We start from the raw sequence: 26086 nt of genomic DNA, 5'->3' as shown, positions 1-26086 counted from the left end.
TCCGGCTACTTATTTGCGCAAATCCCTCCTCAAGCCTCAGGTACCCTAGCTTCTTTACCTTGCCGGGGTCTAGATCCAGACCTTACAGGTCTTCCCTATTTCCAGGTCGGGATAGACCCTTTCAGTCTCATTTCAAGCATGCCAGTATTTATCTCATCTTATCGCATCCTATGTGGAGGCATGCCTCTCTCATCACCTGTTGCCTCTCCTCACCTCATACGTCTGGTCCTTTTGATCGCCACTCAGCTGGCTTTTTCACCAGCCCTCCCTCTTTACTCTTTATCTGGCCTCTCTTCCGCGCCTGCAATGGGATAACCACTACCTGCAAGTGCGCCCTTAAAAAAGAAAAACAGGGTCCGCAGCACTGGCACCCGTTCCTCTGCACCCGATCAATCTTAAACCAACCATCCACCTCCTCGGTACCTGTGCTCCGATCTCACTTGGGCATATAATAGTTCTCTCCAACGTGGACCGCTGACGACTTTCTTTTTGTTCAGCTGCGTTGCGGGCACTTGCAACCTGCCAGTCTAATTCCGCTCCCGCTCATTTAGCTCCCTCAGAGCTACAGTCCCCGCGCAGCGGACCAGCAATGTCATGATCTCTGCTTCCAAAAGGTTAGGGTTTTCCCAACTCCCTTGGAAGCAGATCCATAACCCAGGTTCCGAGTGCCAACCAGTCCCAATTGGGACCTTTTGGACCCAGTCCTGGCGCCAGTGGCACCAGGCTCATAAATATGCCCAGTCCCAGCGCTGGAAGCGCCAGGCTCATAATGCTTGGGTGGACTTACCTGCAGCAGACCATGCTGCTTACTTGCCTGCCAGTTGAGCCTCTGATCCTCTTCTGTTTGGAACTACTTTTCCTGTTGGGTGGGGCTGGAGCCACTCCCTAGATTCAGAACACTGGAACTCTTCTGGAAGGCAGGAACTCTTTTCTAACCAGGAACTCTTTTCTTACTTAGGCGTGGCTGTGGAAGGAGACACCTAAGCACTACAGGAGGCTATTTAAACCACACCCGGTGGATGAATCTTGCTTTGCGTTATTCTGCACCCTCTGCAGCAGGACGCTCATCGTGTCTTCTGCATCCAGTCCTGGGCCTAAGGAAAAAGGCTTACCATCCTGAATCCAGTCTTCAGCAACACCTATAAAGACAAGAAAGAACAGGTTAGCATTCCGGCATCTGAAAGGCAAATGCTTACCTATTCTTCGTGCGCTCCGGAGGTCTTCATACTGCATTCCGGCATCTGAAAGACAAAAGCTTACCAACTCTTCGCACGCTCCGGAGGCCTTCGGCGCTGCATCCGCATCTGAAAGACAAAACAAGGTGCGTTTAAAGACATTGGGGAACTTTAATACTCACGTGCCATTACTCCTTTCCACATCTAATCCAGTGGGTATTCCGGCACCCTGCAGCCGCTCCGAACTCGTACCTGCAAAATAAAAAGACAGTTAGAGCGCATCGTGAAGCAGGCAACAAGCGCTTACTCACGTGCTTCCAGGCGCTCCTATTCATCACACGGGCTCCATCTTCAACTCACTTCAGCCCGTCATCCGCCATCGCCGGAACCCTGCAAAACAAGAGACATCATTACTAAAGACTTTAAAAAGACATTTGAATGACTCGAAACTTACCGTTCGTGCAGTAAACGACGGACAGCAGTCCTCTGAAGTCAAGAGGCCTGCGCTACCTATCCAGTGAAGAAACTGGCTACAGCAGCCTGCCCCGAGGCAGATGGAGAGCTCGGCATTCACTTACCTAAGGTGAGAGCGTTAACCTTTGGGGGTCTACAGAAGAGGAAAGAGATAGGGACACCCCAATAACCCCAGTTCATTAACCCCATATTCTCTATCTGCAGACATCTTACTCTACACGTCAGGCATACAGTGCACAGAGGTCCAGCCCAAAGAGCCAACCGGGTGCTACACATCACCTTTGAAGATACGGTAGTCGCCCAGTCAAGACCGGCGCCTCTGCGAGAATCAGGTGAGCGTTACAAGCAATTCCCTTACAAGCACCCGCTGGGTAGCGTCTCTTTCAGGGGACCCCTTGCTTTTCAGCTCTATTCCCAGTCTCCCGGGAGTCTCCCACCGCTGCAGCACCTCTTATACAGATCCCCTTGTGGAGGTCCGCCAACGGCTGATTCAGCGCAGACCCTCTTACTGTGCTTCCTCCGTATGACACGCACTGCCGGCTGCAGCTCCTCTGCCTTCTCCGCACGCCTGGTCTCGCCCCTTTCTCTTCTCCCGGCGTACCTGCTTAACCTTCTACTCCATCCCTTTTTACACAATGTTGTCGTCTCCTGGAAGCTCCGATTTATTCACCGCTTAAGACCACTGTCTCTCAGCTACGACCCCCCGGGGTAGTCCCTCTTGTTATCACCGCATACTCCGCCTGGCCGCCATTTTCCGACCCCTTGATGGGGATAGCAACCTCCGTATTTCTCCTCACCTCAACCAAGTTTCTTCCCCCGTCTCATGTTTCACCTCAATTTCGGGGTGCAATCTGTCCTTTTATTTTTAATTTTCCCGTCTGGAGGTGCTTTTTTTCATCTCTATTTCTTCCCTCAAGGTGTGGACCAGCGCCTCAGACGACCATTGTCCTTGGCGCCCCCTGGTGGTCTCCGATTGGGATTTTGTCATCGAGAAGCAGAAGAAATGTGACTCACCGTGGAGGATTGGGGGTCGTCATGACCTCAGGACGATATCTTATCTTTTCACTTCATCATGACAAAAGTCAGCAGAGTTCTTCAAAATACAAATCACCAGAGAGGAGAAAGCATCAGTCCTCTGAGCACAGAGACAAGACACTGCACTATCACCACAATACCAATACTACAGACTATTTGGGACGCGGGTGAAAAAAAACCTGGCCACTCTTTCTACTAGCTAGACCGGAGAAAAAGTACAAAAAGCCATGGACTCGGCTCGATTATGTCTCAGAGGCCATCCTAAACGCGATTCCGTCATCACGGTTACGGCATGGTAAATACTGCAAAAACAGGCCTCTCCTCGCACAGCTCAGCCCATAAGGAGGGAAGTAAACTAGAAGTGTTGGGGCGTAAGGTCTGAACGGTGGATTCGTTGACGGTGCAGGCCAGTAACACCATGGCCATGATGGCAAGGTCGGATAGAGAATTATGGCTCAGAATGTCCCGTCTCACTAAAAACCTCCCAGAGGAGTTTCGAGAAGAGGCCAAAGCCATTATCACAGATGGTGAAGCGTTCTTGGACCACATGATCGACACCTCTGTGGACACCGCCCACTGCGGTTTCAGACAGATGGCACACGGCACAGTATTGAGACGCAAGCCTGGTTGAAGGCAACATGTTTCAGGCCAGAGGTACATGCTCAGATCCTAGACCTGCCATTTGATGGGCAAGACCTATTTGGCAAGAAAATAGATGATCATTTGAAAGGCATCAACGCCGACACAAACACTGCTATGGTGATTTAGCTCTTTAAAGGACAATGACTGCCGTCCTTTACGAGTAGCCAGACAGCAAGTCGTTCCAGGGTCAAGTGTCCTCTTCAACCTCATTCCAAGTGGGAGGTAGATGCCAACAAGGTTCCACCAGGTACCAGAACCAATGTGGCAAAAGAGGTTCAAGCCAGGGCAGGAACCAGAACAAGAAGAACTGACTTACTCAGCACGCCTTCCACATTCCCCCTCCGTCCCCCCAGTGGAAAGACGCATATCAATCATTGGTACACCATAACATCGGACAAATGGGTGCTTCAAGTAATAAAAGGGGGGCATACAATAGACTTGCTTCAACGATCAGCACATCACCCACTACCAAGAAAGAATATCTGCCGGCTGCACCAGCTAGGGATAAAAGCCGCTAAGCTTTTACTGAAGGCCTCCATAGAGCGGGTACCCCCTTCTACAACAGGCAAAAGGGATTCTATTACCACTTATTTCTAGCAAAAAAAAGAAATGCGGCCATTGGCGCATAAAACTAGATCTATGACCCCTCACCAAGTTTGTTTGTCTAAAATTCAAGATGACCTCCCTTCAACTTGTCCTTCCATGGCTCAAGAAGGGCTATTTCCTTGCTTCCCAAGACTTGGACGCCTAGTTCCATATACCCATCCATCCATCCCACAGACAGTACCTCCAGTTCACTCTCGGCGACCAATATTGCCAGTTCAAAGCACTTCCTTTTGGGCTAAATTCTGCACAAAGAGTGTTTACGAAAAGCCTGGCACGAGTGGGTGCTCACTTCAGGTGCTCTGGGGTACAGGTTTTTCCATACCTAGGGTACTGGCTGGTGAAAAGAATAACCCTGGAAACCGCGTTGGAGGCAGTGGGAAGAACAGCCCTACTCCAAGACCTTGGGTTCTTGATCAACGAGGAAAAATAGTCGGCAATCTTTCTAGGAGCAGATCTGGACATTTGTTCCCAGGTTAAGTCCCTCTCCGGACAGAGTGGCCACAATGCAAAACCTCATTGAATGGTGCAAAGGGAGAACAAGCTCCACTGTCAGACAATCCAAGTCTCTCCTGGGCATTATGCCGGCATTATGTCCAACTGTATTTTCCTTGTACCAGATTGACTGAAGATGAGACTGCTTCTTGAGGAGCTGGGCAGCCAATGGGTTCAACACAGCAGATCGTGGGAGGACATTGTGCATCTCGGTCCTTCCTACAGGACCTTTCCGGACAAATGTTGACAGTGCAGACGGACAACACCACGTCAATGCACTACACAAACAGGGCAGCACCAGGTCCAACATCCTCTTGATAGAGGCTCAACAACTCTGGAACTGGGCAATACACAACCAGAACCACATGAGGGCAGAATATCTCTCCGGCAAGGATCATGTGTTGGCAGACAAACTCAGCTGGCAATTCTTTCAATCCCACGAATAGGAGATCAATGACCAAGACCTGAAAAAATGATTCCTCAGGTGATGAAAACCCACCATAGATCTGTATGCAAACCACATAAACAAGAAGTGCGATCAGTACGCTTCCCGGTACCCAGAGAGAAACTCCCTGGGGGGGATGCGTTCTCCATACAATGGAGGGGGAAATTCCTTTATGGGTTGTCTCAGACACCTTGATACCACGGATGCTGCGCAGGATGAACCAACAGTCCTGCACAATGATGCTGAAGCCACCAATGTGGGCACGCCAGATTTGGTACCCCGCACTCCTTCAACTAGCACTGGAGAAGCCATCTCACCTCCAGCCTCAACTGCACCTGTGGTCACAGCACAGGGGCAAGCTGCTTCACCACAACCCGGCCATCTTCTCTTTCTGGGACTGGCTCCTCCGCAGCGAAAATTGCCCTACCTCGTTCTAGATCCTGAATGCTGGGTCATACTGATAGCCACTGGGGCTCCGTCCACCAGACAGACATATCCTAAATAATGGAAACGGTTCAGATCCTGGTGTTTGGAAGCTGGCATATGCAGAACAAATTTTACCTTACCTTCTACATCTAGCAACGAGCGGTTTGGAAATTTGTTCCATCAAGGTCCATCTCTCAGCCATTCCCGCTTATACCACTAGGCCTCATCAATTCTCTCTAGTGGCACACCAGGCGGTCAAAGCTTTCCTTAAAGGGCTTATGTGTTCTTTTCTCAGACAAAGGAAAATTGCTCCCGCCTGCAGTTTTAAGTCTTGGCTGCGCTTATGAGCGGCTTATGAACCAATTCACAAGTGTAACACAAAGTTCTTATCATGGAGAACGGCCTTCTTAGTGGCTATAACCTCAGCCAGGCACATTGAGGAACTACAAGCACTTTCCACGGAGCCACTTTTAACACATTTTCACAGGGACATGGTCATGCTTCAGCCTCACGCTAAATTCATCCAAAGGTCATATCTGAATCCATTTTAGCGGAAAGAATTGTTTTGCCAGCTTTTCTTTGGCGACCACACAACCTTAGCGGGACAGACACTACATTCACTAAATGTGACGAGGACACTTAAGTTCTACATTGAAAGAACAAAAGATTTCAGGACGTCAACTAGACATTGCAGGACGAACCAAGGGTAAATGCATATCAAAACAAAGTATGACACGTTGGGTCTCCAGTTTCAATACTGGCTGTCGTGAAATCAGAAATAACCCTCTGCCAGCCACGGCGCACTCCACCAGAGCATGAGCGGCCTCAACAGCGTTCCAGTAAAGATTGTCTTGGAAGGACATCTGCCTTTCACATACAGGTGCAACCTTCGTCTATCAGACATGTTGGATTGTAATTAACTGCTTGGTATTCTATGGAAGCATGTGAATCTATGAAAGATCCAATGCTGGAGAGTTCTTAGTTACTTTACCTGTAACTGTATTTCGAAGGGATTGTGTCCTCCGACGTATTCTTTATCTTTGATCATTCGACTCCAGCTTGCTGGCCTCGGAATTTTCTTTTCAGCAGAGGGCGCTGTGCATCGATGTCCGTCGAGTTGGTGTCCCTCGACAGCCACCTTATCGGCACTGATGTCACCATGCGCATAAATAGCCACGCGCAGCGTCCGTTGCTCAGTTCCGTTTTTCCGCGCTTTGTGGGGCCTCGGAATATCGTTGGTCAGTTCTTCAGTCAAATATACTTCATTATTCCTCGTGAATACTGACTCGTACTCGATGGCTTCCTCATCCGAACAGGTCCGGCTTCAAAAAATGTCGAGACTGTGGGAAAAAAAGTCGTTGACGGATCCTCACAGGATCCGTTTGTGCTGCCTGGGAGTCGAGCGCCATTGTTCGGAGTGCGAGGACTGCATGTCCATGAAGGCGAAAGTCTTGAAGGAGCGTAAGGGGAAGCTCGAGAGAGGTAAGGCAGTTAAAACTTCTTCAAAAGTTTCCTCCGCGGAGTCGAGACATTTGTCTCCTCGCCATCACAAAAGACATTCTCGTTCTAGATCTCGAAGCAGTTCCCATCACTCTTCGAGATCTAAGCATTCAAAAAAGAGATGTTGAAGATCCCCTTCCTCGTCTTCTTCCGTATTCCCGAAAAAGGTCTCCTGCCCCACAAAACATAGCTCTGGGGCTGAGTGGGAGGAATTCAGGAAAAAGATGCTTAGCGTCTTTAAGAAAGCGGCCTCGACCCCCTCGAAGACTGCTGAGGGTGATACCCTGGGTGAAAGACCCGAAAGATCAAAATGACGCGAGTCGCAGCACCCGGCGAAAGAAGCTACTCGAGAGCATCACAAACCCTCGAATAAAGGCAAGGTTGCGTCTTCCACACCATTATCGAAGGGTTCTTCGACGCACAGGTCAGTCGTTTTGACGCCGTCTTCGACGCTGAGAAAGGACAAACCCACGGCCACCTCACAGCCAGTGGCCATACCCAGAGCCTCGATCACGAGAATGTTGTCGACAACCTCGAGTAGAATTCCGATACTCTCGAGTTCCTCGAGGCCTCTTCCAACTTTCTCGACGCCTTTTTCGATGGCTTTGAAACCTTTAACGTCCACGTCGACGACGTTTTCTCAGCCAATTATGACGAATCTGGCCCCTTCTGCTCTGGAAATGGGATTTATACCATTTCCAAGATCTGAGTATTCCAGAGCCTTAGCATCTATTTATGAGGAAGGGGAGAATTCGGATCAGGAGAGACCTTTTGAGTTGCAGGGATCTGCAACTCCTGTACCAGAGGAATTTACGTCTGAGGAAGATAGGTTTAAGGACCTCCAAGAATCCTTACATGAAGCAAGTGGGTTGGACACTTCCCCGAAAGTGGAATTTGCCAAACCAGACCCCGGGGAACATGCTGAAACCCCTTATAGAACCTTGATGGCAAGGATAATAGAGTTTATGGGGTGGTCTACACCTTCAGCTGCTTTTCAGCAAGACAACCTCACAGACATTTTGGTTAAAGGTCCACAGGAGGATCCTGTGGTGCCATTTCATGCAGCATTACAAAGGAAAATATTGGTAAACTGGGAAACCCCTGAGGTTATCCCGGCGGTTAACAAAAATTTATCAGCCAAGTATAGGGTGTCTACTGCTGACCTTGAATATTTATCCAAACACCCAACTCCGGAGAGTCCGGTTGTTCAGGCAGCAACTTCATCAGGTAGTAAATCGGCTTACCCTACTGTTCCACAGGACAGGGATGACAAGAGATATGATTCTATGGCCAAAAAAGTATTTTCTGCATGTAGCATGGTGTTGAAATCCATCAATGCTACTTGTACGCTCGCATGGTTCAGCCACACACTTTGGGACTGTGCTTCATCAGCGGCTGACTGCCTCCCAGAGGGAGAAGAAAGGGAAGCGTTTCGCAACATCATTAAGGATGGTAAGGACGCAATGTGCGAATCCCTTCAGACTGGCATCGATTCTGCTGACAGAATCAGCAGGGCCATGGCGGCAAGTACAACAACCCGGAGATTTGCTTGGTTGCGAAAGTCTGGTTTTGCTCCAGATGTGCAAAGCATACTCTTGAATATGCCCTTTGACGGCTCCTCTTTGTTTAGTAAGAAGGCGGATGACAGTTTAGAAAAGCTTCAAACATCAAAGGCAGCAGCAAAATCCTTGGGAACTGCAATCCGTCCGACACCATATCGCCCCTCAGGAACCTCTTGGTTCTATTCCGCTTTCGGACGAGGCAGAGGACAGCCGAGGTGGACGGGTCAAAACTAGAAAAGCCGCAGCAGCAGCAGGTACCTCTTTACCCTTGGCTTCTGCATCAGCTGCCTCCAAACTGCTCTGAGGACTCTCCTCACAAGACACCAGTAGGGGGCAGGTTAACTCAACATCTGACGGAATGGCAGGCTATTACGTCAGATGCTCGGGCATTGAAGACAGTTGCCCAAGGTTACTGCCTGCCTTTTATATGCATCCCTCAGAGTCATCCACCGGGGAACAGCTCTCTGAAAGTTCCAGATCCGCTCCTCTTGCAGGAAATTGTAGACCTGCTAGAGAAAGGTGCCGTAGAACTGGTACCTTTAACGGAGAGGAACAAGGGCTGGCACTCCTCCTACTTTCTCATCCCGAAGAAAGACGGCGGACTGAGACCTATCTTGGACTTACGAGAATTGAACATGTTCCTCAGGAAGGACAAGTTCAAGATGGTAACACACTCTCAGATCCTTCAGGCCCTCCAGCTCCAGGACTGGCTGGTATCTCTGGACCTCCAGGATGCTTATTTCCATGTGCCAATCCATCTCAAACACAGGAAATACCTGAGGTTCGCAATTGGCGGTTCTCATTATCAATTTCGAGTTCTGCCATTTGGGCTGACCTCCGCCCCGAGGGTCTTCACCAAGTTAATGTCGGTTGTGGCTGCAAGTCTAAGGAGGGAAGGGATTCACGTCTACCCCTACTTGGACGATTGGTTGATCAGAGCTGTATCTTTGGAACAAGCTCAGATCCAGCTAGATTATGTTTGCCACTCCCTTCACAGACTGGGCTTCTCCCTCAATTTAAAGAAGTCACAAATGATACCATCGCAGAGGCTCCAGTTCATCGGAGCGATCCTGGACACTTCCCTGGGAAAAGCCTCGCCACCAGAGGTGAGGGCTCACAATATTCTATAGATGGTCACCAAGTTTCAAAATGCCCAACGTCTCCCAGCATTCGACTTTGAGGTTGCTAGGCCTCATGGCATCCTGCATCTTCCTTGTGCCAGAGACTCGCCTGAGAATGAGATCTTGCCAGTGGGCACTAAGAACCCAGTGGTCACAGTTCTCAGGAAAAATGACAGATCTCCTTCGGATTCCGGACAAGGTAGCCTGAGACCTTCAATGGTGGGCTTATCGAGAGAACATTTTGAAAGGAGAACTGTTTTGGCAACCATGGCCGGAGATGACAGTAGTCGCGGACGCCTCACTCACAGGGTGGGGAGCCCATGCCAACGACTTGACCATCAGCGGTCATCGGAGTCCAGACTACACATCATCCTATTGGAGCTGAGAGCGATCAGACTAGCGCTGAGAGCTTTCCTACCAATCAGTTCAGGGAAAAAATGTCCTGATAATGACGGACAACACAGTGGCCATGCACTACCTCAACAAAAGAGGCAGCGTGGGATCACTGCCACTGTGCAGAGAGGCAATGCAGCTCTGGTTTTGGGCAATTCAAGAAGGAATCTCTATCGGCAGTTCACCTACCCGGAGAGAAGAACTTGACGGCGGATGCTCTGAGCAGGCAGGGCACAGTCTCCCACGAGTGGGGAACTAGCTCAGGAAGTCCTTCAGGAGATCTTCACCCTTTGGGGAACCCCTCAAGTGGATCTGTTCGCCACCAGTACCAGCAGGAAGTGCGATCTGTTTTGTTCAAGGGAATTTCCCCCGAGAGGAGCTCTAGGGGACGTGTTCATAGTGGACTGGGAGTTTCCACTCCTGTACGCGTTTCCACCAGTCCCTGTCATTCCCCAAATGATCAGGAGGTTGAGAAGATTCCGGAGGACCATGATCCTAATTGCCCCAGACTGGGCCAGGTAGAACGTGGTACCCGGACCTTCTGGACATGTCCATCTGGCCTCCAATTCGCCTTCCACTCAAGGGGAATCTTCTCTCACAGAAGGGAGGTCAGTTTCTCCATCCAGACATCAGGACCCTCAACCTTCACGCTTGGTTTCTGAAAGGTTTAGATACAAGGATTGGGACCTCCCTGATGACGTTATGGAGATGTTGCTTTCGGCCAGAAGACCAGCAACAAAGTCTTTATACCGCTGCCGTTGGAACAAATTTTGCAGCTGGTGTAGAGAAGAGAATATCGACCCCTTTTCATGTGGTACACCAACAGTGTTCTCCTTTCTACTCTATTTGGCAAATTCAGGCCTTCAGGTTGGCTCTATCAAGGGCTATCTCGCAGCGCTATCTATCTTCAAGCGCACTGCAGAGGAGCCATCGTATTTCAAATTACCCTTAGTAATACAATTTCTAAAGGGATTAACTAATGTCTATCCTCCAAGACCATTCCAAGTTCCCTTATGGGACTTAAATTTAGTCTTAGATTTCCTGATGGGTACTCCTTTCGAACCACTCAACTCTTGTTCGCTAAGATTTCTCACCCTTAAAACTGTCTTATTAGTGGCACTAACATCTGCTCGAAGGGTGAGCGAATTACAAGCTCTATCTTGTAAACCCCCTCACACAATTTTTCATAAAGACAAAGTTGTCCTACAGGTGAAGCCTAATTTCCTCGCAAAGGTGGTTTCTGAATTCCACATCGCTCAGAAGATTACATTACCTTCATTCTAACCTCCTCCCCACCCGAGGAAAAAGGAAGAAATGCTACACAGGCTGGACCCAAGGCGGGCTTTAAGCTTTTACATCAGCAGACTTGCCAGGATTAGGCAAGCAGACCAACTGTTCATGGGTTACTCATGGCACAAATTGGGACTACCGATAACAAAACAGACCATTTCCAGATGTATTATTTTGGCCATTCTGGAATGTTACAAACTAGCAGGGAAAGAGCCTCCTCAAAATCTTCGGGCTCATTCAACCAGGGTTATTGCAGCCTCTTCGGCCCTCCAAAGAGGGGTTCCGGTACGAGATATATGTGCGGCTGCCACATGGTCATCCGCACATACCTTCACAAGAAGATTTTACAACCTGGATTCCTCCTCTAGTCAAGAGACTAGGTTTGGCAAAGCAGTATTACATTCTGTTCATTCCTAAAAGGAAGCATGGCGTTTTTACTCCCACCTCCAATTACACAACACTGCTATGGGAGTCTATCAAAGATAAGGAATACGTCGGAGGACACAATCCCTTCGAAGAACAAGTTGCTTCTTACCTGGTAACGTTCTTTCGATGGGATGTTCCTCCGACGTATTCCTTAACGCCCCTCCCATCCATCCTCGCAGTAGTACTTCCCTTGTGGTTGCAGCTTACGCTCCTTCAAGGTCCATAACCAATTCAGACATGACTTATCTTATGCTTCAAAACGGAACTGAGCAACGGACACTGCATGTGGCTATTTATGGGCATGGTGACGTCAGCGCTGATAAGGTGGCTGTCGAGGGACACCAACTCGACAGACGTCGACGCGCAGCGCCCTCTGCTGAAAAGAATGTCCGAGGCCAGCAAGCTGGAGACAAATTATCAAAGATGAGGAATACGTCGGAGGAACATCCCATCGAAAGAACGTTACCAGGTAAGAAGTAACTTGTTCTTCTTCAGCATTGGTATTTTTGCAGATTCACATGCGCCCGCCCTTCTCCACTGTGGAGAGGATGCTCCCTCTCCAGTCATCCATTACTAGCCTTCACGGTTCAAAATCTGAAGATGGCTGACTGGCCTAAGCTCTGCCACCTCACTGGTTGTGGCCTGAAAGGACCAAATTTAGGTGGAGGGACTACACAAGTGAAGGGCTAAATGGGCCCTATCAGGCTCTATCGGTGTAGCTTTTCTTCCTAAGGAAGACGTTTTATATTATTTTAATTACCGAAGTTTCCTGGTCTGACGACTGGGAATATTCAAGCATGTGAATCTATGAAAGATCCAATGCTGGAGAAATAGTTACAGGTAAGACTGCTCCGCTTCACCGGAAGGACTTTTCTCCAGGACCTGTCGTCAAGACCAGGTAGGCCCTCTGTTGAGCACAGCTCCACAGCACAGCGTCTCCTTCCCTGAGGCACCCACGGATAGTGGTTCCTCGCATTCAGGTTCTGGCAAGCCTGAGGCCTCTACAGCTACTGGCTCCCAAGCTGAGGGGCCCGGGGGCTTTTCTGTGCGCAGACCTGAGGCCATCTAGTCTACAAGCTCCCAAGCTGAGGGGCCCTACCATGCTGTCCTTAAATTTGCCCTCTTCGACCCGCCCAGTCTCTCCTCTGCACAATCCTGCACGGCTCCTGGCACAGCTGTCGGGGTGGGGGGTGGGGGGTGTTCAGTCTATCAGAGTTCGCTCGTGGGTCGTGAGTCGGAGCGTTATGACGTCTGCCTGGCCGAGGGCTCAGCGCCTACCAGAGTGATCTGAGGTTAGACGCCTATGTTTCAGGTGCAAGACACAAGCTATACTCTTGTGTCCCGTACTACATGGGCGTCCCTTCCAAGGGACAGGAGACGGAACCTTTTTCACCAGAAAAAACCTTCCTCCCCTTTTAAATGTAGAGGCGCGTGGGAGCATGCGCTGCCCTGACTCCGCCCTCCGGCGCCACACCCCAGTCCCCTTTTCTATGTCGACGGGAACAGGCCGAATTCACCAGAGCTCCTGGGTTTGGCTTCGGCCATGTAATTCCACGCGGGGATACTTCTTGTCTTCTCTTTTTTTGTCTTTTTATCATTCAAGTACTCAGTCCTCCGGTGTCACGCTCCTCCCCTGCGCATGTCGACTTCTATAGGGTTCAGCAGGTTTCCATCCTGCGGCAGGCTCTTCCCGACTAAAGACGCCTTCTGCCCTACGGTGCCTTGGCCCAGACGACGGCTGGCAAGCTTGTACCGCATGCAACACGCTTTCCTCGAGGTCTCTGAAGAGCAGACTAGCCAGGTGGAAGGAGATCTTCCAGAGATCGCCTCTTTAGGACCTAAAGGACTTTGCCTAGCATCAATCCAGCAACACGACACAGGCACGTGGAAGGCAGCTCGACAAAATGGCTGCTGTGCCAGAAAATCCAAACATCCGGCTGACGCCGCTCCAGGGAAGGCAGCAGGTGGAGGATCGTGTGTCAAGGTGGGACTGGGATCAACCAGGTATGTGGCCTACAGCTTACCCGTCCTTTGTGCAAGGCATGTTCCCGCTGTGTCCATATGGGCAGGGCATGCAACAGCTCCAGCGGCCCCTCGCTACCCCATCAATATCGCCTACCACCAATCCGGTATGCGAGGACAGGTTCTTGGAACGGTTTCTTGGGCTCAGGAAATCTCCTCGCATGGGGGACATCCTCAGGGACATGCTCCTGCCAAAGACTCCGGCCCCTCGGGCTCCGATGCAGACGCCCCTGGCCCCTGTTCAGCCTCATGTCCAAGCGGTTCCGCAACAGCCTCGGCTCTGGTCTCCACACTGCAGCCCCCGGCTCCGAACTCCCTGCCTCCAGTGCCTGACCAACAGGACCCACAGGCGGACACAGATGAGGAGGAGGACCCCGATTCGCCATCTTCGGCCAAGGCCTTCCACAAACGTCTGGCAGGGCTGGCAGAGTTCTTGGGCCTTCCTCAACCCGAGGGCGAGCAACCAACAGAGGGGGGGTCCTCACGGAAGTCCTCACACTACCTCCTGCGACTAGAATGGGGATCCCGATGCAGAAGGACGTAGTTGCCTTGACCAAGAAGGGTTGGCTAAAGCCATGCTCAGTCCAGCCAGTGAACAAACGCCTGGACGCCAAGTACAGGCAGGTTAACGGGGATACACACTTTGTATCGGCCCATCCTCAGGCACACTCCTCATGATCGATGCAGCATCACTTTCATCGAAGCCTTAGTCGTCCTCAGCCTCTTCCTCTGCAGCGCTGATAGGCAAGGAGAAGATCTTAGAGGCGTATGGGAAGAAGCTGTATTCCAACGTGTCCTTGCACCTTCCTCAAGCTAACGTGGATGCCATGCTAGCAGCCGTTAAGCAGAGGCTCTGGCGGGAAATTGCGGATTTCCTCCCAGAGCTTTACGGTGCTTCTGGCGCAGAACCAATCCTGATTCAAGGCTGGATTGGCCTCTGGCAGTGCCATTTGTATTGCCACAGACATGAGTAGAACGGCCTGGCTCCGTGCTATGAAATTTAACTCGGATGTCCAGGATCGCACTTTAGATCTTCCGTTCGAAGGGGGTGACCTCTTCCACTCCACAACGGACGAGGAGCTGGATAACCTGAGTCTTTAGCCATCTTGACAAAGACCACACCCAAGACATACACCCAGTCACAGCAGCGCTCTGACAAGGGGTGTACATACGGAGGGTTCCGCAGCTTCCAAGAGCTGAGGTCCAGCTAGCCTGACCGTTCACTGACTCAACATCGGGGAAAACAAAAAAAAGCGGCAGTGGGGTGGAGGGGGATTAGAGTAAGGGCTTTTTCCAGTCCCCTCCTCCGCAACGGCCTCAGAGGGAAAGGAGGCATGACACGCCCCTCTGGGTCCACGTGTCTCCAGTGGGTGGGGGGGCCAGGCAGAATTTTGCGGACCCCTGGATCCTCTCGGTAGTCTCCACTGGGTGCCACCTCCCTATCCCAAACCCCTCCTCTCCGCCAAAAGAGTTGCTGTCCCCACATGTGGGAGTGGAGATCTGGTCGCTTGTCGAGAGCCAGGCAGTGGAAGAAGTCCCAACCTCCCAGCGAGACTTGGGCTTTTACTCCCAGGATTTTCCCTATTCAGAAGAAGAACCTGGCTTGAGAGTTGTGCTGGACCTTTTCACCCTCAACCTCTCCCTACCTCTACAAAATTTCAAGATGGTTACGCCAGCTTTGATAGTGGAGACATTGTGCAAGGGAGACGAAGTGCTCCCTGGATCTGAAGGACGCGTACCTACACATCCCGATCTGGCAGCCTCATCGTTCTTTTCTGCGATTCAGGATCATGGGCTACCATTTCCAATACAAGGTGCTTCCTTTCGGCCACAACTTGGCCCCCAGGGTCCTTACCAAGTTGAACACTGTAGCGGCCTGTTAGGCAAAGTTTGTATGCAGTACCCTCTGGGAACACTACAAACAACTCTGACTGCAGGTATAGGAAACCCAACATTTGGTATAACCTTGTACTACACCGTTTTGGTAGGGTGTTGAGCAGTGAGGCTTATCTCAAGAGGGGTCAATGTGAGCTGTAGTGGGCTTACACATAGATTTACAGGTATTCAAATAAACTCTTGCACTCAAGGTTTCTTGCATAAACAATTATTAATTTGTCAGTTAGAATAAGCCTTCTACAGGCGGAGCAATATAATAGTAACACACAAATACTCTTCAATACTGTACACTCTTAGTTTCTAAAATCAGTAAAGACCCTTTTTGGATGGCCCACAGACACAACCTACACCCACAGGTGACTTCAATAGTTAGGGTGCTGGGGACATTACTGTTGACATTAAGAATACTCTTAAGGTTATTAGAACAAGAGACGGCAAATACTTGTGGATTCCCCTAGAAGAGTCATTCAGTTCAATAGGCTACGCCAAAGTCAATGGGCAAAAGTCTTGTATAGGATGAATCACGTCTGGTAAGTAAATGGAAAAGTATTTGCACAAGTTATTAGGAGTCTTTAATAAAAAGAAGAATCAAATGTAGGGCCACAAGCTGATTAGACTTGTGAGTTATAGAAGTTTCAAGCAACTCTACAGTAAGAGGTAAGTTTTCTTAGACTTTTTACAGTACCTTAGAAATGAAGAAAAGATGCAGCTGATGACTTCTGTTCCTGTGCAGCTCTGCAGGTCTAACTGTTCCTGGGCCTCAGTCGTGGGGACAAGAGGGAGGCTATTTGGGGACTACTGCAATGCACTGGGACGGTCAAAACTCGCAACCGGCAAACTTCACTTTCAGTGGTTGTTCAGTGTTTCAGCTCCTCACATCTACCGCAAATAGCTACACAGCGGTTCCTGGCTGTCGAGATAGACTTTCCTTGTTTCTGGGGTCCCGCACACTGTTGAGGGCTCAGGCTCGGTCCTGGGAGTCCGGAGGATTTTCCTGGAGCTCTTGGTCAGCTTAAAAGCAACGCACACAATCTGGTGTTCCTCTCCCTGGCTATACGGTTTCCAGCAGCGACTCTGTGGAAATTAAACCAGCTCCGAGATGGATTTCCAGGTGACTTGCTTTGGAGTTGATTGGTCCCACCAAGTCGAGGGGAGAAGTCTTCCATGCAGGGGCTTCTCTGTCGATGTGAACTTGGTGTTTCGCCACTGCAGTGGGACTTCACCGGGTAAACCATGTTGCAGCAGGCGACCTCTTCAAGTTCTTTGGTTCCTTTGTCCAGTGGTCAAATCTGCCTTCCAAGCCAAAAGACTCCTTGTATTCTGTTCTCTCCCATTCATTCCAGCCTAGCTGTCAGTCACCCAGCAGGGTGGCTGTCCTTGCCGGACAGTCAGCCAGCCAATCACCACAGAGTGCATTTGGGTCTCCTCAGAGACTTGGAGTTTCAGACACCCTGGAGCCAAAGGCAAAATGAGCAAAGAGACCAAACCTGAGTAAATCTAAAGCAGGACCTTTCCACAAAGAAATGGTGAAAAAAGAAGACATGGGCCTTTTTGACCCTTTGGTGCTTTACTGTAGCTGCGAACGTAGCCTGCGGTAAAGGCACACCATGGTAGTTAAAATGAAACCACTGCCACCAGCCATTCAGTGAGAAAAGGGTAACATAAAAATGTTACATGATGAGCTAGACAAAGGGGATACTAGGCAACTCCTCCAGCACTCTATTGTAAGATAGGGTGTGCTTGGTCTAGAAAGTTACAATGGTAAGTAAAGTCAATTTCACTTTACTGCTCTTGGAAACAGTTTATCCAAGAGAAGGTATTTAAACCTTTGGGAAATCTGAAAGACTTCCCTGTGCCACTGCACTGAAGGTGCTTTGTGACACAATGTAAAAGATGATGCCTATGGAGTTTGCCAGACTCCATAACCAAAAGAAACAGTGTTCAAAATCACATAAAAATACATGAGAAAAGGTTCACACTCTCTCCAGGTTAAAGAAATCAAGTCCTCAAAATCCAGCAAAACCGCTAGGGTCTCTAAGGTGGAGGAAATTAGCTAATTTCTGAGAATTCTCCCTAACGCGGCCCTCATCAGGTCACCAGGCCACCACATCTACCCGTACCTCGACGAATGGCCCATCAGGGCAACATCTCTGGAAGCACTGCACCATACTTCCCAGGTTCTTATGAACATGCTGCACGAGGTGGGTTTTTCACTCAACTTCAAGATGTCGCAGCTGCAGCCCACGCAGAGACTGACCTTCTTGGGTCTCATTTGGGACACATGCTCCGACAAAGTTTTTCCCACGTAGGACAAGATCAGGCTCTCAAGAAGGCCTCCGCGCACCTTCTCAGCAGAGAAGTGACCTCGGCCTGGTAATACCTACTGGGTCTCATGGTAGCAGTCCTCTGGTCCGTCCCCCACACGAGACTCAAGATGAGGATACAGCTCCAGGGATTGCAACCTTCGGGTGGGCAAGCCTTTCCGGCAACCCACCCTGCAGGTCACCATCACCACAGACACCTCTCTCGAGGGTTGGGGGGGCCACTATGGACAACCACTTTGTCCATGGCACCTGGACCCAGCAGGAGCAGGAGTTCCACATCAATTGGCTGGAACTGAAGGCTATCTGGCTGGTTCTCAGAGCCTTCCTTCCGTTATCGAGGTCAAGGCCGTCCTCATTCAGACGGACACCTCCACCAGCATGTTCTACGTCAACAAGCAGGGATGTATCGGATATCTCCCTCTCTCTCTTCCCCCCCGCCCCCCTACGCAGGCTCAGTCAGCATATAGGAATAGGCCCTGAAGAAACATCTACCTCAGGGCTGTCTACCTGCCGAGGGAATCCAACCTGGAGGCACAGGCTCAGCAGATTCGGGGCGGAAAACTAAGAGTGGCAGTTGATTGGCCTAGTACTGCAGGAAATATTCTTCAAATGGGGACACCCCCAGGTGGACCTCTTTGCCTCATGGGACAACAGGAATTGCCAATTGTTTGCCTCCTGGCAGGGCCGGGCCCCGCCTCCCTGGGCGATGCATTCCAGATTCAGTGGGACGGAATGACCGCATACGCCTTCCCGCCCACACCACTGATGCAAAGGGAGAAATGCAAGATCAAGGAATCTTGCCACCTCAGCATCATTATAATAGAACCGTGGTGGCCGGCCAGGCCATGGTTCTCGGAGCTGCTCAGCCTCTTGGAGAGGCCGCACATTCGCCTCCCAACGGGCCCAGCACATCATCTGGTGCAGCAGTGGGGCAGGATCATCCACCCCGCGCCACATAAACCAGCCCTCACAGCGTGGTTCCTGAGCAGGTAATGCTAGGTCACCTCAGCCTCTCCCAGGCTAATCTAGAGATCATACAGGGCGCCAGGAGCAAGCCTACCAGGGCCCAGTATAAGAGCAAGTGGACCAGGTTCTGCCACTGGGCGCATTCTAAGGGTATCAACCCCCTTGCATGTACCTTGGACGACATGCTCTCCTTCTCGGCGCACCTCGCCCACTCAGGGGTGCAGGTGGACACTTGCTGCACTTACTTGGCAGCCATTGGGGTTTACAGAAACTCTGAGGAGGACATCTTTTCCTCTTCCAAACTGATTATCAGGAAACATTTGACGGGAATCACCAGGCTCTACCTGCCCATCAAGAGGCGTCACCCCATGTGGAACCTCAACATAGTTCTGGGTGCCCTGGCGCACAAACCATTTGAACCAATGGCATCTGCAGACATCAGGCTGGTCACCATTAAGACAGCCTAGCTAGTCAGCCTCACCTCGGCTCACAGAATCTGCAAAATCCAGGTGCTGGTCATCTCAGTTATATACTAGGTTTCACAGGGACCAAATAGTCCTGCGGACACACCCAGCATTCTTGCCCAAGGTGCCGTCCGCATTCCATCTGAACAAAGAAATAGTGCTACCTATGTTTTTGCCAATCCCAAAGACGAGGCAGAGTTTTGCATTGCCTTGATGTCGAGCGTTCCCTGAAATTCTGCTTGGACAGGACCAAGAGCTTCTGCAAGTCGGATGCTCTTTTTGTCGCCTTCGGCGGATCAAGACCGGGGTATCGGGCCTCTATAGCCCGTTGGATGATTTCGGCTATCAAAGACGTTTACGAGGGACAGCATAAGCCACTGCCGGCCAACCTGCACGCCCATGCGGTCAGAGCCAAGGCAACAGCCATCGCGTTCCAGTGGCATGTCCCCTGGCAAGTCATAAGCAGGGCAGCCAGATGGGCCTCCCCTTTGGCTTTCTGAAAGCACTACTGTATGGATGCCAGTTCCAGATCAGACGCGGCTTTCGGGCAGGCGGTTTTTAGAAACCTTTTTGCTTAAGTAAGGTCTCCTCTCCACCCTGACAGGCAGGCAGCCATCTTGGAGTCAGCTCAGGGCTTACCCGTGGTTTCGCCCACCGAATGGGCTTTGCAAGATGATCCCAGTTCCCTTCCCTCTGGAAGCAGCAGCTGATTGTACGTACATGCATCTGGTCTCCCATCACATCCGTACGGCTACATGCCCCAGGCGCCTCAGTGCTTTGACCAGGAGTGGAGGCACAGGGCCTTGGCTGGCGGTCCCCTAGGGACCGGGCAACTTGCGAGGATCTCTTGCTCATGCGTTCCCCTCGGATGATGAACTCTTGGCATCCGTTAAGGCCTGTCAGGGCCTCGCGGAGCTCTTGGGGGTGGGGAATCACTGCCTGAGGAAGCCCATCAGTCAGGTGTACTAGCAATGGTCTTCGGTAAGCACACAACGATCCGGTCTGGCATACCTCTCGCACAGGTCGTGCAAAAGGACCCTGAGAAGGCTCAGGGCCAACACTCATATGAACTAGAAAATGGACCGCAGGTTCCGGCTGACGGACGGGGAGAAAATCCTCCTGGTCTACTACCCGCAGACTCATTCTTCAGTGGTGGCTGCTGCCTACTTGTATTCTAAACCATGGTCTTCCTCCACGGGAACCACTTCATGGTGTTTTTCCAAGAAGGGAAAAGTCCTTGCGTCTTTGGGAAAGAGCTGTTAGTCCATCTCAGGACTGCATCTGCGACAAGCCAATGCAGGCGCCCTCTTGGTTGCGGCTAATCAGAAGCTGTGGCAGTAGCTCTGGGATTTTCTGCCTGACCTCCCTTCAGACAAGCAAGTTTCCTTCAAGGCTGGTCTGGCTGATGCCCGGGCCATTGTGCAGGACCTCATGGAGTCTTTTGATCTCACACATAGACACAGCCAGCAGTGGGCTGTGCCTTGGTGTCAAGATGAGAAGGATGGCCTGAGTGCCCACCACTAAGTTTTCATCTGACGTACAGGAGCGGATCTTGGATCTGCCCTTTAAGGGTGTGGACCTTATTCATTCAGCCACCGATGAGAAATTGACGAAGAAGAAAACCTGCACTCAAACCACCAAGTCCTTGGCCATCCTGACAAAACCAGGTCTGAAATCCTTCCCTCAATCCTAGGGCAGGTCTGAGTTCAAACCCTGTGCTTTCTCCGGCTTCAAGGGGTTGCGACACCACAGTACACGGAGGCCTGACAGGTCACCCAGTGACAACAGGAGGAAGCAGCAGAGGAAGGTATGCAGGTTTTTACACTCTCCCCTCTACTCCTGCCTCTGAAGCAGTCCAGGTCTGGGAACACAGCTCATCTGTGGTGACCGTTTGACTCTCTTCAGCAACCCATGGATCCTCTCTGTAGTCCCCAGAGGTGTCGCAATCATGCCCCTGATCCCCTCAGGTATAACAGACCACTGGCAGCAGTGGGGCTAAAGCCCTTCACGCTGGCCCTGCGGCTTACCTCGCCCATCTCTGGAGTTCACCGCAACCTGCAAAGGTAAAGAAACAAGGACAGCATTAATAACAATTCTTACCTGGGCAAGCAGTGAGTCCTGGCAGCACCCTGCGCTTCTCTTACCTTGCCCATCTCCGGGTTTCACCGCCACCTGCAAGGAAGAAGGAACAAGGTCCATATTAACAAAGCACTTGCCTGGGCAAGCAGCGCTTCGATCGCTCATCACTCCGGAACATCATCACAACCTGTACAAAGAAGGGAAGAGAACACGGGTTAGCAATTAACACCAATAAACAGCACAGCGCTCCGCATCAATAACTCACCAGGGTCTTTGCCATCGGCGCAGCAACTCCGAGATCGCAACCATCCATGTGAAAACAGAAAGAGACATTGTTAGGGAACAGTGTAGTGGAGCAAGACTCAGAGAAGACAGAGAAAACGAAGGGAAAGAAAGACGGAATAAAGACAAAGACATTATAGCTCACCTGGAAGACAGCAAGCAGAGTCGGAGTCACAGCCGGTCTGGACCTGACATAAGGGCACATGAACCAGTGAAGCAACTAGGTCCATGGAACACCCGCGCCAACCACGCGCCCCTGCACAGAGACGCAGGACAGAGAGTTCAACGCACAAAAACCTAAGGTGAGCAATAACCCCAAGGGAGGGGATTTGGACCAGAGGGAGGTGGGAGTCCACCCATCACAGAACCAGTAACTTAACCCTCCATTCTCCTGTTACAGGCGCTACCCAAAGTCTGGCACATAACCAAGCAGAGATGGGATAGCGATTAGACCTCCATCCAGTATTGCGTGGTGCCCCCGTGGATACCAGGTGAGCGTAACAAGAGGCTTCATAATTCCTCTTCCTATGCCTTATTCATCCTCTCCTCTTCGTAAGATTGTGTCCCCAGCTCTTATATTGCGAGGTCCTTTCGCTCTTGGGGATGCAGGCTATAGAACCGGTTCTTCTTGGAGACGGGGGGGGGGGGCTTCGGTTACTAATCCACGATTTTTGCGGTACCCAAGAACAACCAGGCTGGCATGACGCTAGTCCTAGACCTGTCCTTTCTAAATATGTCTTTACCACTGTAAAGCTTCAAGATGAGTTCTCCCGCGCGCATAACAGTCTGTGTGCAGGGGACTGGATGTGTTCCCTGGACCTCAAGGATGCATATCTGCATGAACCCTTATATCAACTACATCGGAGATTCTTGTGCTTCACAATTGTGACACTTTCAGTACAAGTTGCTGCCCTTCAGCCTGAACTCTAGCCCGCCTGTCTTCACGAAGTTGATGAACGCATTGGCGGATCGTCTCCGCTTGAAGGGCTATCATCTATACCCTTACTTAGAGACTGGCTGGTGACGGCGGAGACACCTGAAAGGCTGGTGCACTTCTCCCAGAGACTGGCAGATATCCTTCATCAGCTGGGGCTTTCCCTCAACCAGAGGAAGTCAGTTGTACCTATCTCAGGAACTGCTCTTCCTAGGGGTGTGATGGAACACTGCTGTTCAACGGGTCTTTCCTACGCCTGAGCAGCTTCTGTACCTCAGCAAGGCAGTGAGAGGATCCTTATACCGCTGTTCCTTCTGCCCGATCTTCGCTGTTGGCTGATGTATGGCAATGTTTCAGTGGGAGCCCCCTTCACCTGACCGGAGCCTACCCTGGTGGTGACGACGGACTCTTCTGTCAGGCTGGAGGGGGCTAGGACGGAAGCCCTCCTACACATCTATCTGCTTGAGCTCAGGGGAGTGGGCCTGGAACCTCAAGGCATTTTTGCCCCTCATCTGGGACAAGTCAGTTCTTGTCAGGATGGACAATTCTACTATGTTTTACCTGAACAAACAGGGTGACACCTGTTCACACCCCTGCCCCATTTCTGCATGGAGGTGGTTTCGATCTGGGAATAGGTCCTGATGGTGGGGATTTGGATTTCAACTGCCCACCTGCTGAGGGACAACAATGCAGAAGCCAATCTGCTGAGTCGCCTGAGGTTTAACACCTACAAGTGGGAGTTGCACAACGATTCCCTGTTGCCCCTGTTCCAGCATTGGGGGTTCGCGGACCTTAATTTAGACTCCTTCCAGATCTGTTGGCACGGGCGTAGGTGGTATGCGTTTGCGCCCACCCCTCTGGTCCATCGGACCCTCTGCCATTTCTGTGGCCTCTGGGCTGCAGTCTCATCCTGGTTTATCCCCCACCCGTTTTTGAGCCCCTGGTTTTCAGATCTGCTGCTGTTGTGCTCGCGTCCATCTTCATATCCACAGCAGGAGTTTTCCAATTATAGCACGGTGGGGCAGTGGAACATCCGGACCCGTCCAAACTGGCTCTGGTGGCCTGGTTCCTAATCAGCTGAGGCTGCAACATGCTCAATTTTCAGGTGACAACTGGGACATCATTCAGCAGTGTAAGAGCAAATGGACTATGTTCTGCCATTGGGCTTGCGACAAAGGTCTGGACCCTGTCACCTGTCCTCTGGATGATGTACTGGCCTTCTCAGCACACCTGGCTCGCTCTCGAGTTAAGTGGATACTTGCTGCACGTATTTGTCGACCGTTGAAGCTTACAAGAATTCCCCTGAGCATGTGTTTTCGGCAAACAAACCGGTGGTTAAGGCCCACCTTGAGGGGTTTTCTAGGCTTTTTCCCCCGGTGCATAGGTCGCATCTGGTCTGGGACCTCATTGTGATTCTTGCAGCTTTACAACGTAAGCCATTCGAGCCGATTGCCTCTGTGGTGACGCTAAAAACGGTTTTATTGGTGGATCTCACCTCTGCACGCAGGGTTAGTGAGCTGCAGGTGTTGTCTTCATGCGAGCACTTACCCACGTTTCAATTAGACAAACTTCTTGCCCAAAGTGGTCTCTGTTCCATCTGAATCAAGAGATCTGCCTGCCGGTGTGCCCCTAACCCACAGTCTGAGAGGCAGAGAGGGCCCTGCATTCCTTGCACCTAAAACTTGAGGACCCATTTGATCTCCTTCAGGAAGTCATCGTTTGACTTTTGGGGGCTACTTCCCAGGCTCTCAGGCGTCCATCACCGGTTGGATGGTTCAGGCCAATTCTGAGATCTACACAACCATGGGCAAACCGGTTCCTGAGAGGATTAATGCACATGCTGTCAGAGGCCACGGCCATCATGTTTGAGACCTGCATCTTTGGATGTCATCGGCAAGGCGGCTACTTGGGGGCCACGCAGTCAGCCTTCTGTAGGCACTACTCGCTGGAGACCAGCTCCAGGCCTGATGCAGAATTTGGTCAGGCAGTTCGAATAACATTTTCACTTCATCCTTGGTGAGGCAGGTTGTTGCTGCTCCACCTTATGTGCTTGTTCGGTGGAATCCCCCACAAGGATTAAGGAAAGGAGACGCGATGTATGAGTAATGTTACCGACCGTAGTGACTAGAGTACACCTAGTTCATAGTCCTCTTTCCTCTATACGTCCCACCTTCCCCTGCTTGTATGGCAAGGGTTGATATGCATTTAAGAGTAGCCAGGTATCTAAGCATCCGATGTGCTCAAAGGGAACTGAGGTGAGGCGCCGGAAAGGGGGGCCTCAGCACAACGTTCCCGCACCAGAGGCAGCCCCCCCCGCACGCCATACTCAATTTTAAGGGGAAAACTCAATTTTTTTGCTGCCAAAGGTGCCATTAACGTCCCCATGTTAGGGGACCCCCACAAGGATGAAGGAAAGGGGACTAAGGAATATGAGTACTCTAGTCACTACGGTGAGTAACTTTAATTTACTGCCTTTAAATCCAGCATTGGTCAACATTAGGTTTTCACAGATACTAAGTCACCAAGAATGTTATAGATTATTCTGTTTTGGACATAAAGCTATGGTGTTTGCTAGTCTTCAAGGAAGCAAACGAAAGCTGCCGCACTAGAAAGCCTTTGCACTGTTTGATCAGTCTTTTCTGCTGTTGTCATTCTCCTCTTCTTCGCCCCTTTGATAGCATGTTGGTACTGTAAGAACTCTTAAGCACATGCTAATTTGTGCACTGGCTGTCGTGCAGTAAATGGATGCATTGCAAACAAATAGATTTAGTTGCATGGCTGCCACTGTGATGGCTTTTAGTACAAAGCAATAACCCCAAAAAGACTTGTTAAAAGCTTTGGGGAATATTCAGACTACTGATAATTTTGTGGGACTAAATATTCACTAGTTTGAGTAAGGCACCAATCTTTGGCAGAAGGTCTGTAGATACCTGCATCCACCCCTGAAATGCAGTCACAAGTTAAGGTAGGGAAGTGGCAAGGTATTGAAGGACTGACTGTGGACTGGCCCAGGCACAAGTTATGCAGAAAGCACCTGGGAAAGATAATTGACCCTTGGCGAGAAAGAAATGCTGCTCTGAAATGTATGTGTAGAATTTAGGTGGCAAGTGAAGTTTTATGGCTGGCGACATCCAGTTAGGCAGGTGATTGGAGCAAAAAAAGTGCAAAGATCCTGATTGTTCCTTGTCCAATCAAGTGTCACTGTCCTAGAACTTTTGGCAGGAAGCCAATCTGCTTGTTCAAATTGCCAGTGAACCGCTACAGACACTGTATGATCTATGCATCATCTTTGTTTCCTCACTATACTTCCCCTCTTTTGTTGTTTGTGGCAAGCCTGGCCTGTATATCTAGTGTTTCTTTTTTTTCTCTTTTCCTGTAGGCTCCACTCTGGAACATGCACTCTGGCCCTTCGCACCACAGAACCAAGGTCCTTCCTCCTTTGCAGCAAGTATGGTCCCTGATGCAGATTGAGGTGAGTTAGGATGGTAAATCTAAAGGGGGGGGAGTTATAGACCCTCTGGAATGTTGATGC

The 26086-nt window shown here is 50.6% G+C and overlaps 1 protein-coding gene across 12 annotated transcripts in view; it reads left to right on the top strand.

The window, feature by feature from the left end:
* Positions 1–26086, top strand: part of KDM6B (lysine demethylase 6B) — a 2050345-nt gene that overhangs the window by 1719633 nt on the left and 304626 nt on the right. For all 12 annotated transcript variants that reach the window (XM_069646240.1, XM_069646239.1, XM_069646242.1 and 9 more), the window contains one exon: positions 25934–26026. In XM_069646240.1, the coding sequence (XP_069502341.1) occupies positions 25934–26026 (93 nt within the window). The remainder of the gene's footprint in view (positions 1–25933; positions 26027–26086) is intronic.

The sequence above is a fragment of the Ambystoma mexicanum genome, chromosome 1p (genome assembly GCF_040938575.1).
Source record: "Ambystoma mexicanum isolate Mex_15411 chromosome 1p, UKY_AmexF1_1, whole genome shotgun sequence".
NCBI lineage: Eukaryota > Metazoa > Chordata > Amphibia > Caudata > Ambystomatidae > Ambystoma > Ambystoma mexicanum.
Note: the sequence above shows the minus strand (reverse complement) of the source record. Positions and strands in the feature narration are given on the sequence as shown.